At 45.6% G+C, this 19,196-nt stretch overlaps 1 protein-coding gene across 2 annotated transcripts in view; it reads left to right on the top strand.

Moving 5' to 3' along the window:
- Cdc5 (cell division cycle protein 21) overlaps positions 1 to 19,196 on the top strand; it is a 171,759-nt gene that overhangs the window by 55,698 nt on the left and 96,865 nt on the right. For both annotated transcript variants that reach the window (XM_075697261.1, XM_075697260.1), the window contains exon 7: positions 7,038 to 7,218. In XM_075697261.1, the coding sequence (XP_075553376.1) occupies positions 7,038 to 7,218 (181 nt within the window). The remainder of the gene's footprint in view (positions 1 to 7,037; positions 7,219 to 19,196) is intronic.

The raw sequence follows: 19,196 nt of genomic DNA, 5'->3' as shown, positions 1-19,196 counted from the left end.
GCTTGCGGGGTACGCCGCTGAAGTGCGTGATCGCTCCCTACCAGTGAAGTGCAACATGGTCATGGAACAAGCCCAGATCTTCACCTTTGAGGACCTGCTTCGCCGTAGGCGGGATCAGGGTCTCTGTGGGAACGGCCACGGGGTGATTTCCACATGACGTGAGGCCCGCTGATGCTCCTGGCAGATTTGGCAGCTCTGGACCATTTGAGCGATGTCTTGGTCCAGGCCAGGCCACCAAACATGGGACCGGGCCACCATCTTGGTCTTTTGCACGCCTTCCTTGTCCTTCCTTGTCCTTGTCCAGCTGGCTGTAGCGTTGCTCTGCTGCATGAAGCCGACGTGAAGCAAACAACACAAGGCGTTCCTGGCCATCCTTGTCCCTGTGTGCCAGGATGGCTTCCACACCGTACGGCGACGCATCTACGATCAGGATGACAGGCATGGCAGGATCGAAGTGTACCAGCACTGGAGCCTTTGTGATTAGCTCCTTGCTGTGCTGGAAGGCTCGGTCCTGCTCCTTCTTCCAGACCCATTGCTGACCATCTCAAAGCAGAAGATGGAGCGGCTGTGGATGCTTCGACAGGTTCGGTAGAAAACTCCTGTAGAAGTTGATGAGGCTGAGGTAGCTGTGAAGCTCCTTCTTGTTCTGGGGCTTAGGCGCCTTGAGCACGGCATCAACTTTGCGGGGAGCCGGGGCTAGGCCAGCCTGGGAAACGAGATGTCCCAAGTACTCAACACTGGGGTCCAGGAAAATGCACTTTTCCAGCTTGAGCTTGAGGCCGGCATCCTGCAGTCGTGCCAGGACGTTGTGCAGGTTTTGCAGGTGGTCCCCATCGTTGCTGGCAGTAACCAGGATGTCATCCAAGTACACCGCCATGTGCCTCATGCCCCTGAAGAGGTTGTCCATCTCCCTCTGAAATATGGCTGAGGCTGAAGCCACTCCAAACGGTAAGCGCGTGTACTGGAAGAGCCCCAAAGTTGTCCATATTGTGACATAGTTCCGGGAGGCATCCTGGAGCACCAGCTGCTGGTAAGCATTTCCGAGGTCGAGCTTGGTGAACTTCTGTCCACCGGACAACACTGACCAGAGATCTTCAATCCGAGGCAAGGAGTACTTCTCGACGGTAGGGACAGGTTGATGGTAACCTTGAAATCCCTGCAGATCCTGACACTGCCGTTTCGCTTGAGAACTGGTACGATGAAAGCGGCCCATTCAGACATCTTGACAGGCACCAGGATGCCCTTTTGCCGTAACAGTTTTAGCTCTTGGGTGACCCCGTCCTTCAGGGTGAATGGCAGTGGGCGAGGCTTGAAAAAACATGGCTGAGCTTCCTCAGGTACATAGGTGGCAGCTGTCGTGCCGGCAAATGTGCCTACCCCTGGCTGGAATGGGGACTTGAACTTGGTCAGGAGGCTGGGGACGTCTTTTACCACATGCAGGCTGGCTTCCTGGTACTCTGGCGGACAAACGCCCAGTGCATGAATCCAGTTTCGGCCCAGCACCGTCGGCGACTACGCCTTGGTCAAGTAAAGGGTAAGGGCTGCCTCCCTGTCGCCAAAGCGAATACTGACCTATGCCTGACCCTGGACCTGGGAGAGCTGCCTGGAGTAGCTGCGCAGCATCACGCCCGAAGCCTTGACGGACACGCCAGAGAAAGTACACTTGAACAGTTTCCCGGCCATTACCAACATGCTGGCCCCTGTGTCCAGCTCCACGGAAATGGGGTGCCCGCAGATTTTGATGGTCAGTATGCACGGCGGCACAGATGACGATACAAAGCCTGTGTGCCACATGGCAAAAATCGGTGAGTCCTCGGCCACGGCGTGGAGCCTGGCCACGGAAGAGCTTGAGCCTGCTGCCGCACGCCCCTGCCGCGTACCCTTGCGACAGCTACCCTGGCCGCGGGCTTGTGTGGTACCTTGGCTTGAACCAGGCTGCTGCTGCTGTCCGCTGTTCGTCCTCCCCCTTCGGCATACCCGTCCCAGGTGCCCAGTTTTCCCACACTTGAAGCATTGTGCTTGAGAGAACTGGCACTGTGAGGGGGAGTGGACAGCACTACAGCGACTGCAGGTACTGCCCTTTGTCGCCAACTTGTTGACCGCCGCTTCAGCCGATGGTGAGCCAGTCGCACGGGCAATCTCGCCAGCGACCTTGGCGGCAGTTTCCATTGCCAGCGCTGCCTTAACGGCATCGTCCAGCAAGGGGTTGGGAAGCTCCAGGAGTCGTGTCTGCATGGCGGGGTTGTTGATGCCGCAGACGAAACGGTCCTGGAGCAGCAAGTCCAGCTGGTCCCCGAAAACGCAGACACTCGCTAACCCTCGTAGTGCAGCAACGAGCTTCCTGAGGGTCTCTCCTTCTCGGCGGCTCCGGTTGAAGGGGAAACGCTCCATTAGTGTGGACGGTGCTGGGTTGAAATGCTAGCGCAGTATGGCGAGCAGCTCACCCAGCGTCTTAACATGCGGCGTGGCTGGCTTGAGAAGGTCGAGCAGGAGACTGAAGACATGGGTTCCGCAGCTGGCCAGGAAAACATCCCGCTGTTTGGCCTCGGGTGTGTCGTTTGCTTGGAAGGACACGTGGACTTGTTCCTCATAAACTGTCCAGGCAGACCCATCTCCCTCGAACAGCTCAAGCCTTCTGTACAGCGGCATGGCGTCAGCAACAGGGGGCGGTGTTTCGCCGCCCGCGGCGGCGTCGGATGATCCGTGGGTACTCGTCGTCATTGTCACGATCCGCTCGGGTTCATGAACAAGGGAGGGCTCGAGGCACCCTCCGTTAGACAGATGCTCCGCAGCGTGGTGGTGATGATGACCGACCGCCGAGCAGCTGTGCTCGTCAGTGTTTATAGCGGTGCGGTGACCAATGGGGGGTTGCCTACTGAGTCTGGCGGGCCAACGAAGATTATGCCGGAGGGGACATCACATGCTTGTTACACTTAGATATAGTGTTTTTTTTTTTTCTTTTTCTTCAACGCAAGTTGAAGTTGCTTGCAGTGAATGATCCTTTTCTGACCAAGAACTCAGAAGAAGTAATACGTTACCTGAAGACGCATGTAGGCAGTAATTTTAAAGCTTTCTCTATAGATGTAAAAGATCTATATTATTCACTGCCACATGATGAGTTATTAGTATGTGTTCAAGAAGCTATTGATGCTTATGATGAACTGAAATTTGTAAACACCATCTGCATATGTACACAGGGTTTTCTTGAACTATTGTCCATGTACCTGCGTTCGACATTCTCCAAGTGGGATGAAAGTGTTTATCTTCAAAAACAAGGAATTTGCATTGGTTCCTGCATTGCACCAATTTTAAGTGACCTTTATCTTGCTCATGTAAACAGGATACTGGATGCCAAATTAGAAAACTCAAATGTAAAAAAGGTGTATAGGTTCGTTGACAACTACCTTGTGCTTCTTGATCCGAGTCCTAGCGGAGAGGCTCGTCTTGATGTCACGCAAGTGCTAGATCTTTTCAACAAGTGTTTACAACCGCTCACCGTTACGCATGAAATGCCACAGGATGGTACTTTGGGATTTCTCGATATAAGAATGTTTTTTGAGGGAGACCAGGTGTGGTGGGCATATGAACCAAGGGCGAACAAACCGCTACTGCCATTTTCATCGGGCCACTCTAAGTTGGTTAAGAGGGGGATCGCAAAGTCAACCCTAATCAATGCGCTTCGCCGCTCATGTCCTCACAAGTGTTTGTCCAGTTTTCTGGCGCAAGTGGATCGCCTGAAACAGGCCGGTTTCCCGCAGCATATCATCACAGCTGTGGCCGAAGGTCTCCTTAAGACCGCAAAATGCGGGCGACAGGATGAGCAGTTTACTTCACCGGAAAATGCGCGAGTGAAGCAGAAACGCGCAATCATACCGTACATCCACAATATCTCGCACAGACTGAAGAAGATTGGCAATAACACAAATATAAGCGTCATCTTTTCAGCGCCAATCAAGCTGTGCAACTTGTGAAAGGCCAGCTACTGTGGTTCTGAGAAGCCCAGTTGCCGGACAAATCACAAGGAATGCTGCGTTCATTGTGAGAACAATATTGTGTATGAACTGCCCCTGTCGTGCGGCAAAAAATACATCGGCCAAACGGGAAGGTGCGTAAATGACAGGTTGCGTGAACACGCAAATTATGTGCGAACTGGAGGATTGGGGCATCTGGCTTTTCACTGCAGAAAGCATGGGTGCAGTCCCATTTATAAACAGTGCACGGTGATAGGAAGAAGCGCAGCGCAAACAACACGTGAGATTATTGAAGCGGCGAAGATCGCTAGTTTAGGGAGCGCTTGTGTTAGTGCTCCTTCAATCGATCTTTCAAAAAAAGAATTCGATTTTTTAAACGTGACGCAGGGGGTGGTTTGATCAAGATGACATTTTAATCTTGCAATTACAAAAAAAAATTTTTTTTGCTATGCATGGTCGTTCTTTCATCTTTAATATCATCTTAACTTTCCATTACACATTTCTCGTTGCTGTCTCATTTGATTAAAAATCAGTACATATGCGCATGCGTACGGTGGTGTGTGTTACCTATATATATATATGTGTACCGCTTTGTGGAATAAAACAATTGTTGGAAGTTGGCGCTGTGTCCGCGTCTTGCCACTGTCTTTCGGCCCTTTTCGTGTGCTAAAAAACCTCGGTTATGGAATACCAACACGCCCTAACCTACGCTCTTTCAAGATTAACTTATATTTTCAGAGCAAAAAATGTTACAAAGCTTATGACAGATACAAAATAGTTAACTCTCCATAGCAGAATATCACAGCAAAATTGAAAGTCACAGCTCTATAACAATAACGATAGCTGCTTTGGACCGCTACTGAGCATCATCCCCCGGTCAATGCCCGGATCTCTCTGGGGTCGGAACTCCACGATTCCTTGAGCTGGTGGAAGCACGTCTTGCCCAAATGAAGTGGACACCCACTAAATAAAGAAAATAATATTTTGGACACCAACAGGGCAATTGAACCGGCTCTAGATATTCATACACAAAGTGGACGGCGAATCCGAAACTCATTTGTGGGTCACAACTGATGTTTCCGGCTGATCGGCTGCACCTTCCTTATCTCAGCTGAACTCCAACGACGCGACATCGATGTCCGAGTCATCTGTGCTCGATGAGCCTATAAGATCACTTGCCGGATCGTCGGAATCGAGCGAAACTGTGATCCTTCGAGCGTGCACGGTTGCAGATGTCGACACCATCGCGCCACTCAAGTGCATGTCAACCTTTGAGCTCATGCGCCCTTTAATAATAGCCGCCACTCTGTAAAAATATGAACCATGCAGAAACGGAAACTCTACTTTATATACAATCGCCGAGATGGCGCCACAAGTCCAGGGGCGCAGCGGTTTTTATAAATGCGCGCTCAAAAGCTTCGTTCACCGGTGAACGATGCGTAGTACCGTGGTAAGGAAAGAGTTAAGTCCATAAATAATTATGCATATTGGAAGCACCCTGTAAATCCTGTGAAGGCAACCATTGCTTTTTCATAGTGACAGAGCCCAAGCATAATACAGCCAATTTGGGCCGCTCGTATGCAGTCCATGCCTGTTACAATGGATCCATGTACAACATACTTTCTGATATAACGGACTATTCTTCTCATTTAGTTTGGTCTGCCTTTATTATCACTGCAACAAATTTCGATATTAATGGACCTGCTTATAGCGGACTATCCACTAACATGAACAAACTTTTGGGCAACTTTTTTCTTGATGGTTTAAATACAACACACTTTGCTGCAGCGAAGCATGCATAAGGCAGTGCACTGCAAGCCACTATTTCTGACCACCTGTGGAATTTGCGGAAATGCACTTTTCTTTAAGGAAAAAAATTATGCAGATCCCATGCACTGTGGGAATCAATGTAAGCGAAGCTTTCTGTGCTGTTTGCTTTGATTGATGATAATAAGCGGTGATGTTGACGGCGAATGTTTAATTGCTCCAACGTTTTGTCAACACCAAAGTGGTGAGTTGATGTTAAACATTACCTTGCGTGCATCACTGCTGTTTGTCTGTGTAGTACACAAAACACAAATTGAGAGGTGTTTGCTTGAGGCGTTGTTGTGCGCCATATTTCATAACCTCTGAGAGGGTTGAACATTGTCATTGCCTCACATGGCACATTGCATCGTGTCAGAAGCATTAAACTTGAATTGGGTTATGGGACTGTACGTGCCAAGACCACAATCGGATTATGAGGCAGGCTGTAGTGGCACACTCCGGATTAATTTTGGCACCGTGGTGTTCTTTAATGTGTCCCTAAATCAAAGTGCATGAGCATTTTTTATTTCGACCCCGTCAAAATGCGGCTGCCTCGGTTAAATCCACAGCTTTGAGCAATGTCATAGCCACAAAGCTATCATGGCAGGTGCAGAAGCGTTGATTTGACCTGCGACCGCTTCCACTGTGTCGCCTACATCCTGCAGTGTGCTTCAATTAATGTGGCTCTGCTTCTGCACGCCCTGCGTAAGTTGTCCGCCAGACATATTTGCATGCTTTCATTTTTCAGAAATTGCAGAAACGCACCGTACCTTGAACTTACATTTATCCAGCGTTTTCTTGCCTTCTTGCGTCACTAGGGTTGAACTTGCCTTATACCGCAGCTCTGGTTCAAGCCACAGATCTGATAGTGTTCGTCGCTTGTTGCGAAAAATAAAATTAGGACATTAGTTTATATTACTGGTCATTGTTCTGTGTGAAAAACAAACTGTAGCCACCGTTTGTGTCATTGGCAGTGTCAAAGGGATTGGGCCAGGCGGCCGGCACGACAGCACCGGCCGCTGTTTTACCGGCTGTTAATCTTGCCATTGTGCAAGTCACATTGTATGGGTAGGTATATGTTCTAATACAGGGAAACTGTCATGTGTCGTCAACCAACGGCTACCATGCTGGGAGGGCAGAGTGTATGGGGGTGCACCTGTTTGTGTAGGTAGTGGAATAGACGGGTGTATATCCAAGCGCATTTGGATTTGAATGACAAGGAAATGATGGTAGTGCCTCCTCATCCATTGTGTACTGCAGGAGGCGCAGAACATCATGGCCCTGACCAATGTGGACACTCCTCTAAAAGGTGGCCTCAACACGCCCCTGCACGAGACTGAGCTTAGTGGAGCAGCAACACCCAAGAAGGGGAGTGCAGCACTGACACCAAACAGCCTCATTGTCACACCGTTTCGGACGCCTAGCAGTGGAGCCACAGAGGGTGAGGCCTCTTTTTCACTGCATAACCAACTTGCAGAGCGCACACAAGCTGGCATTGATGTTTTCTCGTTTGCAATGCAGTCTTCTTCTTGTCCTTGTAGCAGTAGTCCATGTTCAGGTGTGCTGCAGCAGCGGGACTGCTCACAAAATCTGTATTCCCGCTTGCTAATTAAAGACAACCCCCTGACCTCAACCCAAAAATATATAAAAGGTGAGACCAGAGGCCACTGTGGCTCTTGCAATGAAACTCCAGGGGCTTCCACCCGAATGTGCCTGAATCTAATAAAATTGCAGTGGTGAACTCAAAACACCTGATGTCTCCTTCTGCAAAAACCCCACATAACAGAGGAATGCATATCTTATTACAAGACCCAAATTGTTGCCGCTGTAACTCCGCTGCAACAAAATCTTGTGCTGCTAATGCAACCTTGTACCAGGTATAAACGCAGCCATGTTAGCAAAATCTGACTGTCCATAGTACAGAATAGATGCACATTAAAAGAGGATTGACAGGAATATTTACGACTCTTTATTTCTTGCATTAAATGAAGGTCCTGGACCTTGAAACTATAAGATACTGGCAAGCCTGTGAGCATGCTAAATTATTTACTATGCAGTTGGACCCGCTTATAACATTATTCAAGTTCTAACAAAATCCCATTGTTATAACACAGTGGCAAGAAAAAGCAGAGAGGACAAACATAGAAATATCCTACTTAGACGCAAACAAGTCCAGTTGAACCCACTTATAGCACTATTGGTTTTAACAATACGGTTAAAACTTGGCGTAATAAAATTCTTGATATAACTAAGTATTTCACCTTTTATAACTTCTGGTGTGTGAACAGCGTGTGTTAGTTAATAAAAGAAAGTGTTTTTAAACTCAATTTCAACGAAACGAAATTTTACTGCAGCTGCGAAAGGATTTGGAGCAATGAATGCAATGAATGGAAACTTCCACAGAGCAATTGCTGAAGAGGAGCAGCGTCATGTTCCATGTAAAGTCCACATGCGATAACATCCTATTGTGCTCTGTGCACTGTGTGCTTTGAGTGCGAGTGAACACGTGCGAGGGTGAGCCGAGAAGGAGGGTGGTTTGATGAGCGGCGTCTTCCCACGTGAGCAAGGCGAGTGACCTTATGGCGACGCGATAGAGAAGGTGGGGGGGAGTTTGGGTCAGGTTGGTGGGCGTCTCCTTTTCTAGCGTGGCCAAAGCTGGGGATGGCCAAGCGCATATGCATTGCACACCCTGTTTTACCCACTCTTTGTGTGCAAGGAGTGGGCATGCCGAGATGCGGTGGCGCATTTAGCATTGGAGGTTCCATAATCTCGAGTTTCGGAGCCACGTTGAAGTGAGAGGCAGACAAAGCATTCGCTTCCTGCTGCCAGCGCTTTTCATGATAGCATTGCCCCACTACGGGCAACGCTATCTGTTCTGGGGACAGAGTGGATGGAAAAGCGTGATTGGCTTTGCTTTTTACCATCGATGTGATGATATCATTCACAAGGCATAAAACTATCTTTCATCGCCGACTGACAAGTTCAACAAAATTCATTTTTTTCTCATTCTAACTTGCTTTTTCCAATTGCTCAATAGTTCAGAAATTTTTTTTGTCCCTTTTGTGCTAAAAAAATCCATTGGTGACTATGCTTATTTGCATAAAAAGTTGAAAGGTTGAATTGCAATATAGCAAAATTTCGATATAATGAAGCAAATTGTCAATTTTACCTACTTCGTTATATCGAGTTTTAACTGTATGTTGAATGTAACAGTGCGCAGCCATGTGCAGTCAATTTTTGTTTGTGTTCTCATCATGATCCGAATAATGGGTCAGTTATTTTTGTTGGTGTCGCCTTCCTTCATCCATTGTTTTATTTGGCTCCTTCATTGTAATCATGTATAACCAACTCGCCCACCAGCACGTGGTCAGTGGCATAGTACTTGATGACATCACAGTCCATGCTTCTCTCACTTACGTTTTCCACTACCTATGTAGAACCCAACAATCGCCATGTCATGGGCTCGCATCTAACGGTCGGTGTAGAAATCATGCCAATGCTGTCGTACAATCGTCTACAATGTGGTTGCCATCGTGCTGCTGTGGTCACATACACATATGCTCGCTACCCACATGTACACTACTACTCAGTTTGCAGGAACACGTTCATCCACTTGGCATCGTTTTGCAAAACCCGAAACAATGCTAGACAACCAGGTGCCTGCAATATGTTTCGCATAACATAGCCAACAGACTTGGAACCACATTTTCGAGGCAGATAGTAGTGATACCGCTTACCTTAACTTCATCACTACATTCAAGGCTATATATGATGCACATTTTCCACTAAGAAAAACAGCCACGCCATCAAAAGCACGAAAACCCTGGATGTCGTCTGACTTGCTACAAATGATCAAGCATAAGAACCGATTGTACGCACAGTTTGTACAATCAAAAGATGAAGAGTTGCTTCGGCAATTCAAAAAGTACAGAAAGAATCTAACATCAAGACTAAGAATGGCTTGAGACGCCTATTTCACAAATGTATTTTGGAGCCCTGAAGAACAGCGATCGGATGTAATCTGGCGAAAACTGAATTGCTTATTGCAACAAAATACCCGTGATACTTCCGAAAACTTTCAGCATGAAGGAAAATGAATTTATGGGGCCTGTTTAGCTGACGCTTTCAACAATTTCTTTATTTTACAGGCATCTCAGAGTCAGGTAGAGTGCAGCCAAAATTACATGGAATCCATGAAGGGAAGCAGCTGTCCATCATCCCTTTTCGTTGCGCCCACGAACTGCACAGAAGTTTTCTCGTGCATAAGTAGTATTGAAAATAGCAAGTCAGTAGGTGCAACTGGTCTCCAAATAGCGCCCGTTAAACATGTTCTTCACCTAATATGTCCCGCTGTTACTCACATTTACAATCTCATATTATCTACCGCTGTATTTCCAAAGGCACTCCAAATGGCTCGAGTGATACCGGTTTTTAAAAGCGGCGACAAGAATTTGATTAGTAACTATCGTCCAATTTCTATACTGCCGGTGTTCTCGAAGGGTATAGAAAAATTAATGCATGGTAGGGTACTATCTTTCTTTGAAAAAAATAACCTGCTGCTTGACTTTCAGCACGGGTTTCGAAAGAATCGATCCACTGAAACAGCATTACTGACTCAAAAAGAAATCATTATAGATATGTTTCAAAATAAGGAAATAGGTGCAGGGATATATATAGATTTTACTAAGGCTTTTGACTTGATAAACCACAGAATTTTACTACATAAACTGGCAAACTATGGTGTCCGAGGAAAAGCTTATGATCTTATGAAATCTTACTTGTCGAACAGAACACAATATGTAGACTTTAAAAATTCGTTGTCTTCAATACAAAATATTTATGCAGGAGTCCCCAAGGAAGCGTTTTGGGACCGCTCTTATTTTTAATCTATATAAATGATATTGTGTAATGTGTAACTGATGGAAAGATTGTATCCTACGCTGGTGACACTTCGATGTTCATATCCGGGAGATCAGAAAGTGACATTGAAGAGAAAGCAATCAAAACACTGAATGCATTAAATACATGGGCAAAATAAAATTGTTTGAGGATTAATTCTAAAAAGACAAAAATAATATTGTACTTTCCAAAAGGAAAGATAATTTCTAGGCCATTGAACGTGTTCTTAAGCTCTGATACTTTTGAGATTGTGGATTCTGTTAAAATCCTTGGCGTTATATTTTCAAAGCATTTGACTTGGAATGATCATGTTGACTATATCAGATCAAAAGTGTCTTCAGCTGTTGGTGTCATGTTGCGCCTGCGCGGTATTCTTCCTTTCTAAGTTAGGCTATTACTACACAACTCATTAGTTCTTTCTCTTTTGCAATATTGTTGTACCATTTGGGGCACTACGGGTGTCACAAATTTATCCAAGCTTCACCTTCTTCAAAAAAGAGCTGTAAGATGCATTGCTGGTTTCCTTATTGTTCCCCCACACATTACTTGTTTTTAAAATATGAAATCCTGCCAATGTATAGTTTATAAAATTATAGACTTTTAATTATCTATAAATGCTCTTCACAAAGTGATGAACATTATATTTGTTATCTGGCAAAACTTGAGAAAAACACGCTTATCCTGTGGACTAGACAAAGAAATTTGGTTAGTGCCGACGCCTAGGGCATATTATATCGAGTAGTCACTTTCATATACTCTTCCAGTATTATTAACTAAATTAAACAAAGAATTGTTTGACCCCTTTCAGCATTCAAGTGATGTTATTAAGCAATTTTTTCTTAGCAAGATTACGGAATATTGCACTCAGTTTAAACCTATATCTGTTATTATTTTTTTTTCGTTTCCCCATGACCAGTTATTTGTTTTTCTAATACCTATGTTTGTGCTGCAATGCATAGCGCTGCTTTTTACAAAGTGTCTTGTTATTTTGTTTTAGTGTTTATTTGGAAAATTGAAAATCTCTTAGAACGACAGAAAGCTGAGCTAGTTGGTAAGGATTCATTATGCAAAATAGAAGTGAGGCGTGCAGACAGGACACCGGCGTTCGTGTTGTCCACTTCTCTACTCTTGTGTCCTGTCTGCACGCCTCACTTCTATTTTGCATAATGAAAATCTCTGCTGAGTACTGTACTGCCAAGTTGATGAAGGGGGCAGGACCTCTGTCAAGCTTGCGAGCTTTTAGTCCTGTCTCCTTCTCTGTCCAATAGAAAAATAAAGGCTGAATTGAATTGACTTGAATTGATTGTGTGGGATCTGCACAACCTTTCTTTAAGAATTTTTAGGGGGTTTTTTTTTCGGCCCCCCACATTCAATAGGCAAATTTAATAGTTCTTACCAATAATGCAGTGTAGGAGCATTGTACTAACTGGGGCCGTTCTCTGTAACGGTTCACTTTAAAACCGGTTTGCTCTGGCTGTTATGTCTGGGTTACGACACCTAGAGAAAGAGTGGAACATCCCGCCGCGAGGGAGACCAATGAACGAGCGGCTTTCTGCTGCAAGGTCACGTCATTATTTTTGTTTGCACTTTGGGGATGATATAGTAATTGAACCATGTTGCTAGATTGGTAAAAAAAATATTGTTTCGTATAGAACACTTGCACATTTAATTTCCAGTAATACCACATTTACTCGACGCTAACGCGCCCTTGATTGTAACACGCACCCGTTTTCCGTGACCAAAAAAAAAAGGGAAAAAAAACATCAATTGTAACCCGCACCCGTTTGCTGGGACTTAAAAAAAGAAAAGTCCTTTACAGTACCACGCACCTCATTCTTTCATACAGAAATACAAGTTTCTTTCATTTGGAAAAAAGATATTTACTCCCAGTGCACTAAAGTTGCGATAAATAAAAAAAGTCACAGATTGCCCAAAAGGCGAAGCATCGATTACGATAGCAAATTAGTAGACAGCTATACGAAAAGGATAGTAGTTTTATCGGCCGCATAATCTTTTAAACATTCGCTTACTAACTAAATTAACAAGCATGGTATCACACACAAGCATGAACATGCCTCACTCAGTGACCGTGGAAACTCTTTAAATGCTGGAGTGAGGAAGGGCGGTAGCAGGAGCGAGGAAATTGACCCTTGTGCGGTCTCTCACTTCGACGCGAACTAAGTGACGAGAACACAGCGCAGTGCACCTAGATGTGTAGACTCTTGTCTCCGTCGCAGATCTCTTTCAAGACAGGCACGGCGCGGCCGCGCCGTACGTAGCAGCCGCTGGCTTAGTTAGAACGCCTCTCCTGTTTGCACCAGTGCTGCATGCAAGTTTTGGGAACTCCGAACACCCGTGATGTGGCCCGATTTCCATCCGTCTCCGCACATGTGATCGCTTTCCTTTTAATTGAGGCATCGTTATGAACTCGGCATGCCTTTGCAGTCGGCACTTGTATGTTGATAGAGTAAACGTAGAAAATGGGATGACAGACGGTGCACTAACCTGAGCCAAAGGAAGCATTGCCTAAGCACACGTCACGCACTACAGCATGGCACGTACGAGGTGTCGATTTTGAAATGTCGATGGCGATATGATAACGTACATTTAGGGTTGTACTCGATTCTAACGCGCATGCAATTTTTGCACCTGTATTATCGGAAAAAAAGTGCACATTGCATTCGAGTAAATACGGTAACTGTGAGCTTCCGACACACAGCTGGTGATCTAATTTTATCTGCATTGTTTTAATTTTACTTTTTTCTTTTTTTGCTAGGTGATGCACCATACGTTAAGCAATCAAAGCGGTTCTCTGCATGTAGGCTGCGGTTCTAATAGGATTTCGTTTAGCTGTGGCTGAGCTTTTTAGGGCGGACCATTGCGATGAGAGTTCCATCCACACATCCCACAGCTTCGAGAACCTTGTTGTAGTCATGGCAGCGTTCTTGACTGCGGCTTTCTTCTGCACCACGGAGAGAAATCTCACACTTTTTCTTTTCGCTCAACCGTGATGACCCAAGCAACGGCGGAAATGATTCGACTGATGGTTGTGACAACCCAATAGCTTCTGCATTCCAGACGCACTGCCGAAAACAACCCATGGCAAAAAAAAAAGACCGCAGCTTGTACAGCACTTAGTCACAGTGTCAACGATATTAAATCTTGCGGTCTGCGATATTATAGCTCGTCACAAATCCATCGCACTCTGTTTTAGGAGAGCCTAAAATGCCATAGGAACTCTCCTTCACTTACATCAAATGTGTCGTGCCATTGCCTCTCATCACGTCATTGTCTTTGGCCAATGTTCGCCAGCAACACAACCAAAGACACTATAGGCATCTCTCTCATTGTGCCGGCCAGCACGAGACTAGCCACGGTTACCCTAGAAACCCTAGAGATCATGCTTGCAACCCTTGAGCAAACCACTTCTCTGTGGTTCCGCTCGTAGCAGATGATGGGTTCCCTTTCCAGATGATTGACAACTATGTGTGACAACAAAATTTGTAGTTACGCCCACCAGGGATCACGAAAATGAAGCGCTGACCAATGGCGTTCATGAGAGTGAACCAGTTCCAAAGCGAACCATTACAGAATATGTCCCCTGGCTTATTTTGGCATAGAAGACGTACAAAAGCGTACAGTGCATCTGCTACTCATTGTTATATCAGATGTATTGTTAAAGCCGATATTGTTATAAGAGGGTTCAACTGCATAGTAGTACAATGTCGCTAATTCGAACTCCAAACAAACTGGAAAGTTATTGGAATGAAACGAAGTTTGAACTAAGGTGAGCCTTTTTAAATATAGATTCCGATCCATTGTGCTGTTCTGCACGCAAAACGAAATCTGTCACTGGGCTTGCATGGAAAAAGCATTATCTTTCCTCCATCAGCGCACGACAACATTTATTATTTATTTATTTATTGATGAATACTGCGATCTTGTACACAAGATCATAGCAGGTGGGAAACATTGTGTTAAGATACAGAATTACAGACACAAAGAAAACAAAATTGCACATAGAAATTCAACAAGAGAATACAGCGACAAGGTCAATTAACAACAATCAATTCAAATGCTCTTGAAATGAATGTAATGATGTCTGTCTGACAACATCATCCGTGAGGTTATTCCAATCAGTGATGGTCCTTGGAAAAAAGGAATATTTAAAACAATTAACTTGCAGGTTTAATGGTGTTATAGAAAGAGAATGGTGATTTCTAGTTTGGTACCCCGAGGAATAGGTAAAGATATTGGAGGTGTCAACTTTGAAATTATTATTAATTAATTGATAGAAAAACTTTAATTAATTGAAGAAAAGCTTTTAAGCTTTGTACATATGCTATAGAAGCCTAGGCTTCGTATAAAGTCCCAAGGGCAATAAGGTCACGCCTTTTGCACCATTTGTTGTGGTTGCGAGGGTGATATGAGAAGGATATGAAACTTTCCAGTCTTATTTAGATCTTTGTACTGATTTCAAATTGTAATTATTTTTGTTGGTCAATTAGTTTCTACGATAATTAACATTTCACTTCCATTGTTTAAGGCCACAACAGAAAATAAATGGCACAATAAAAAATGTTTGTAAGGCATGTTTAGATAGCATAAAGAGTAAGGAATGAAAGGTAGCAAGCACATTTTTTATCTGACCCTTAATAGATATTTTACAGCCCACTGAATACAAGCCCACAAAATATGGCAGCCATATGGCAGAAATTTCACCAAAATAATTAATTTCCAAACTGAAAACAAAAAAACTACCTTGCTATACTTCAAAGAGTGTACAATAGGCTCCGTTCTGCAAAAAACATTTTAGTTCTGTCTGTTCTTGATGTTGAGGTAGCGAGGCCATAATATTACATGGAGCCCAAAATTTTTGTTTTGAGAAAAGTACAAAAAACACACAGCATAAAATATTGAGGTGACATGGCATCCAGAACAACCATTTTTGATACTCGCTCTAGACAAATGAAACTTTCAGGACCCATCCAATCGTGGGTGCTGCTTATAAATATGCAATCAGATTTTTCCTGAGGTCAATAAAAAAAAAAGTAGTTACAATTCTTCTTGTGTTAAAAATTTGGGGTGTGATATGCAAAAAGTTTACTGCAACAACATAACTAAAATTAAGCAGGTATGTTCCTAGGTGTTCAAATACTGCAAGTTAGCGCTTGGATGTTTGTATCTGTACTTTAGCCAAAGTTATGAAATTCTAAGGTTGCAGCTTTACAAATGTGAGTCCTTGTTAGTGATTTTTTACGGGATTTCTAAATATTTCAGTGTCCGAAGACTCTATGTCATAGTATTTTTGCACTCTCTGACTCGCTTGCATTCAGGAAAAAAAAATCATGTCGAGAATTGAATGAGTATAAGGGACACAGTGCTGATACCAAAATTTGAGACTAAAAAAGCTATACTTGAGAAAAAAAAACTAAAAGAACTGGGAAAATATAAATTTCAAGCTTTAAAACCAGGAAATAATAATTACAATATAATTAAAAACGCAAAATTCTTCCGCTGATGTATACGTTAGGCACACGTATAGGCTCCTAACAGAATCTGGAATGCACCAGCACGAACCCGTGTACGCGCGAGAGGGAATAGGCATCGGCACATTGTCTGCGGTATTCAAAGTAACCTGCACATGGGGATGAAGGCATAATAAAGGGCAATGGTTAGCTTCGCTGCAACGTCATTGCAGCTGCAGTGTGAGATAGCGCAACATGGGTTTTAGTTCTATCTCCTGCTGCAAGGTCGAATCTCCAGCGCGGTCTTGTCGGCTTGGCTGAACCTTGGGATAACTGCCTCCTCTTTCAAGCCGTAGGAAGCAGAGACTGCTTGCGCTTCGTTTTTCGTGGATGGTGATAGTGGTGGTAAAAACTTATTTATTTATTTGCAGTAAACTTGCTACAGAGAGACTTCGAATGGTCTGAGGTTCTTGGCTTGTGATGGGGCTCGGTCTTCGCTTGCTCAGTCCAGAATGGGGGAAGTCTGAAGCTTTTTGCTTCAGGGTGCTATATAAATTGACAATGATGATGCTTTACTTCTTTATTTTATTTCTTTTCCACCTGAGAAGTAGCTCCCCCATCACATGGTCGATGTTGGTGTCTTGGATGTTGTCGAGGCCAGTTACGGTTAGTGCTTTATTAATCAGGACTTTGTAATAAGGAAACTGCTCTACCTTTTGTTGGGCTATCGTAGTGTTGGTGATGTGCCAGGTTCCTGTAGCGCTATGACATCTGGTTGAGCAAGGTGTTTGTTAATGTATTGTTGGAGGAGGCTCCACTTTTTTGCGGAAGTCGCGGCAGTTCCATTGCCAGATTTCCAAACGTTTGCCAATGGGTGGGGTTGTGCTGCCCATGGTTAACTAGTGGTGTGGGGAAGGGTGGGGGGGGGGTCAAGTTGTCCATTTGCGAGGCCGATGTGGGAGCAAGGGTGAGGTCAGTGGGTGTCAACGCTGGTGTGGAAGAGTTAAGGGCAAGTGATTCCAGGCTTAATCTGAGAGAGACTTGATCTGCCGTGGTGCAGGAACTGTGGGTGGCCCTCTTCCTTCATATATTGCCGCCTGTTTCGGCACTTTGGGCCTCAAGGCGTGTCTCGAGGGAGTCGAGGCGGACTCCTAACTGTGGGAGGTATTGTGTGAAGACGGTACTGAAGTGTTGGGAGAGTTGTTGGGAGAGCGCAGAGAGCCCCAGCACCTGGTTCCTGCAGGTCAAGGTGCACTTCTATCTCTAGCTTATCACCAGTCAACAAACTAAGTTCTTACATCTGATGTCCTCTTTACCTCCGGACATCGCCAAGGACTTAGCGGATGTTATCACCTCTCCGGACCCGACCCATCCCTTTGACACGACGGCGGCTATCATTTCCCGCAAGTCAGAGTCTGAGCACAGCAGTCTCCAGCAGCTCCTCACAGCTACGGAGCTCGGTGACAATCACCCTTCACAGGTCCTTCGACACATGCACCAGCTTCTTTGCGGAGTCTCTGCCTTTCAACAGGACAAGCTGCTGCCTGAGTTGTTCCTCCAACACCTCCCGCAGAACATGATGCCAGTTCTTGCGGCACAGGTTATGAGGGTACCGGGCCGATGCCAGGCGGTGTAGAGTCAAAGGCACGAGATGGTAGGCAACATTGTGTGGCGGGGAGGTAGAACATGGGAGGCGTGTGTGTGCGGTTGGCACGCCGGGAGTGCGTGACAATGAACTGAGTGAGTGAAGTAATTGGCAGAGCAAGCCGCATACAATACGACAGGATGGAACGGAGAATGTACATGGACAAGTGGGTGCTCGTCCAGGATACCTTGCATATCTTGAAACCCAACATTCCGAGGCGCTCTCCTCAGTTGTTGCGGTGCCGAAGTGTAGTTGCCCCGTGTGTTCGGCGCGCGAGTGAACGGCACAGATTAGGGGTTCCACTCCGGTGCTCCAGCGTGAAGCGTCTTTGACCGCGGACACTCAGAAGCCGAAACTGCCTCAGGCTGCAGCTGCCACTCTTGTTGCTGGGCCGGGAGGGCTTGGTTGGGTGTTGCAGTGGTGTGCGGAGATGAATAGACGAAGGCCAAATCAGCTACTGCAGCTGCTGCAATGCCTAAAGTCTGGCCTGCTACCTGGTGACGCTAAAGAGTCCAAGAGGGTACAGGACCTAGCTGATGTTAGCAAAATCTCGAGCAATGGTTGGTCAACGAAAGGTCACCTGGCTTCCCCAACACTAGCGAGACATGGCAGTGAAAATGAAGCATGACCACCCCCTAAGTGCGCATTTTGGCTATTTTAAAACTTGGAAACGTGTGAAGAGCCGGTTAACATGGCTCGGTATCCGCTCCGATATCTCCTGTTACATCCGCAGCTGCCAGCAGTGCCAGGCTTTCAAACCTCACCGCCAAAAACCAAAGGACTGATGGACAGATCATGGGCCACCCACCCTATGCAGCAGCTAAATGTGGACCTTATTGGGCCACTCACTGCCCACAACCCCTCTGCACCACAAGCACATCCTGGTGGTGCTGGACAAGTTCGCGAAGCTTGTGGAACTTTTCCCATTACGTGCACCTACCTTTAAATTGATCATTGATAAAATGATCGACGTTTCTTGCTGGCATGGTATGCCTAGCGCCATCTCTGGCGACAGTGGCAAACCATTCATAAGCAAACTGTGGAAACGCATTCTCACTGGGGTATCAAGGAGAGCCACCCAGTCCCATACAGACCAGCAGGACAGACTGTGGAACGCCATAATGCAACGGTTAAACAATGCATGGTGGGCTACTGCACTTCCCACAGGGACTGGGACAAAAGGCTGCTCGAAGTGGTGTTTGCAATGCGCACGTCTGAAAGTGTAGTTACTGGCTTTATGCCTGCCTTCTTGTGCCATGGGCGAGAACTACGGAACCCATGGATCCATCACAATCAGGCAGCTGGCACCGAGGTGCCCCCTTTTGTGCCTCATGCCCTAGCTGCTGAACTGGATGTGTACCTTCAAGATGCATGGGCCTTTGTACAGCACCACCAAACTTTCGCAAA

This window comes from Dermacentor variabilis, chromosome 6, assembly GCF_050947875.1.
Source record: "Dermacentor variabilis isolate Ectoservices chromosome 6, ASM5094787v1, whole genome shotgun sequence".
Lineage (NCBI taxonomy): Eukaryota > Metazoa > Arthropoda > Arachnida > Ixodida > Ixodidae > Dermacentor > Dermacentor variabilis.
This window is presented reverse-complemented; position numbering and strand designations above follow the sequence as displayed.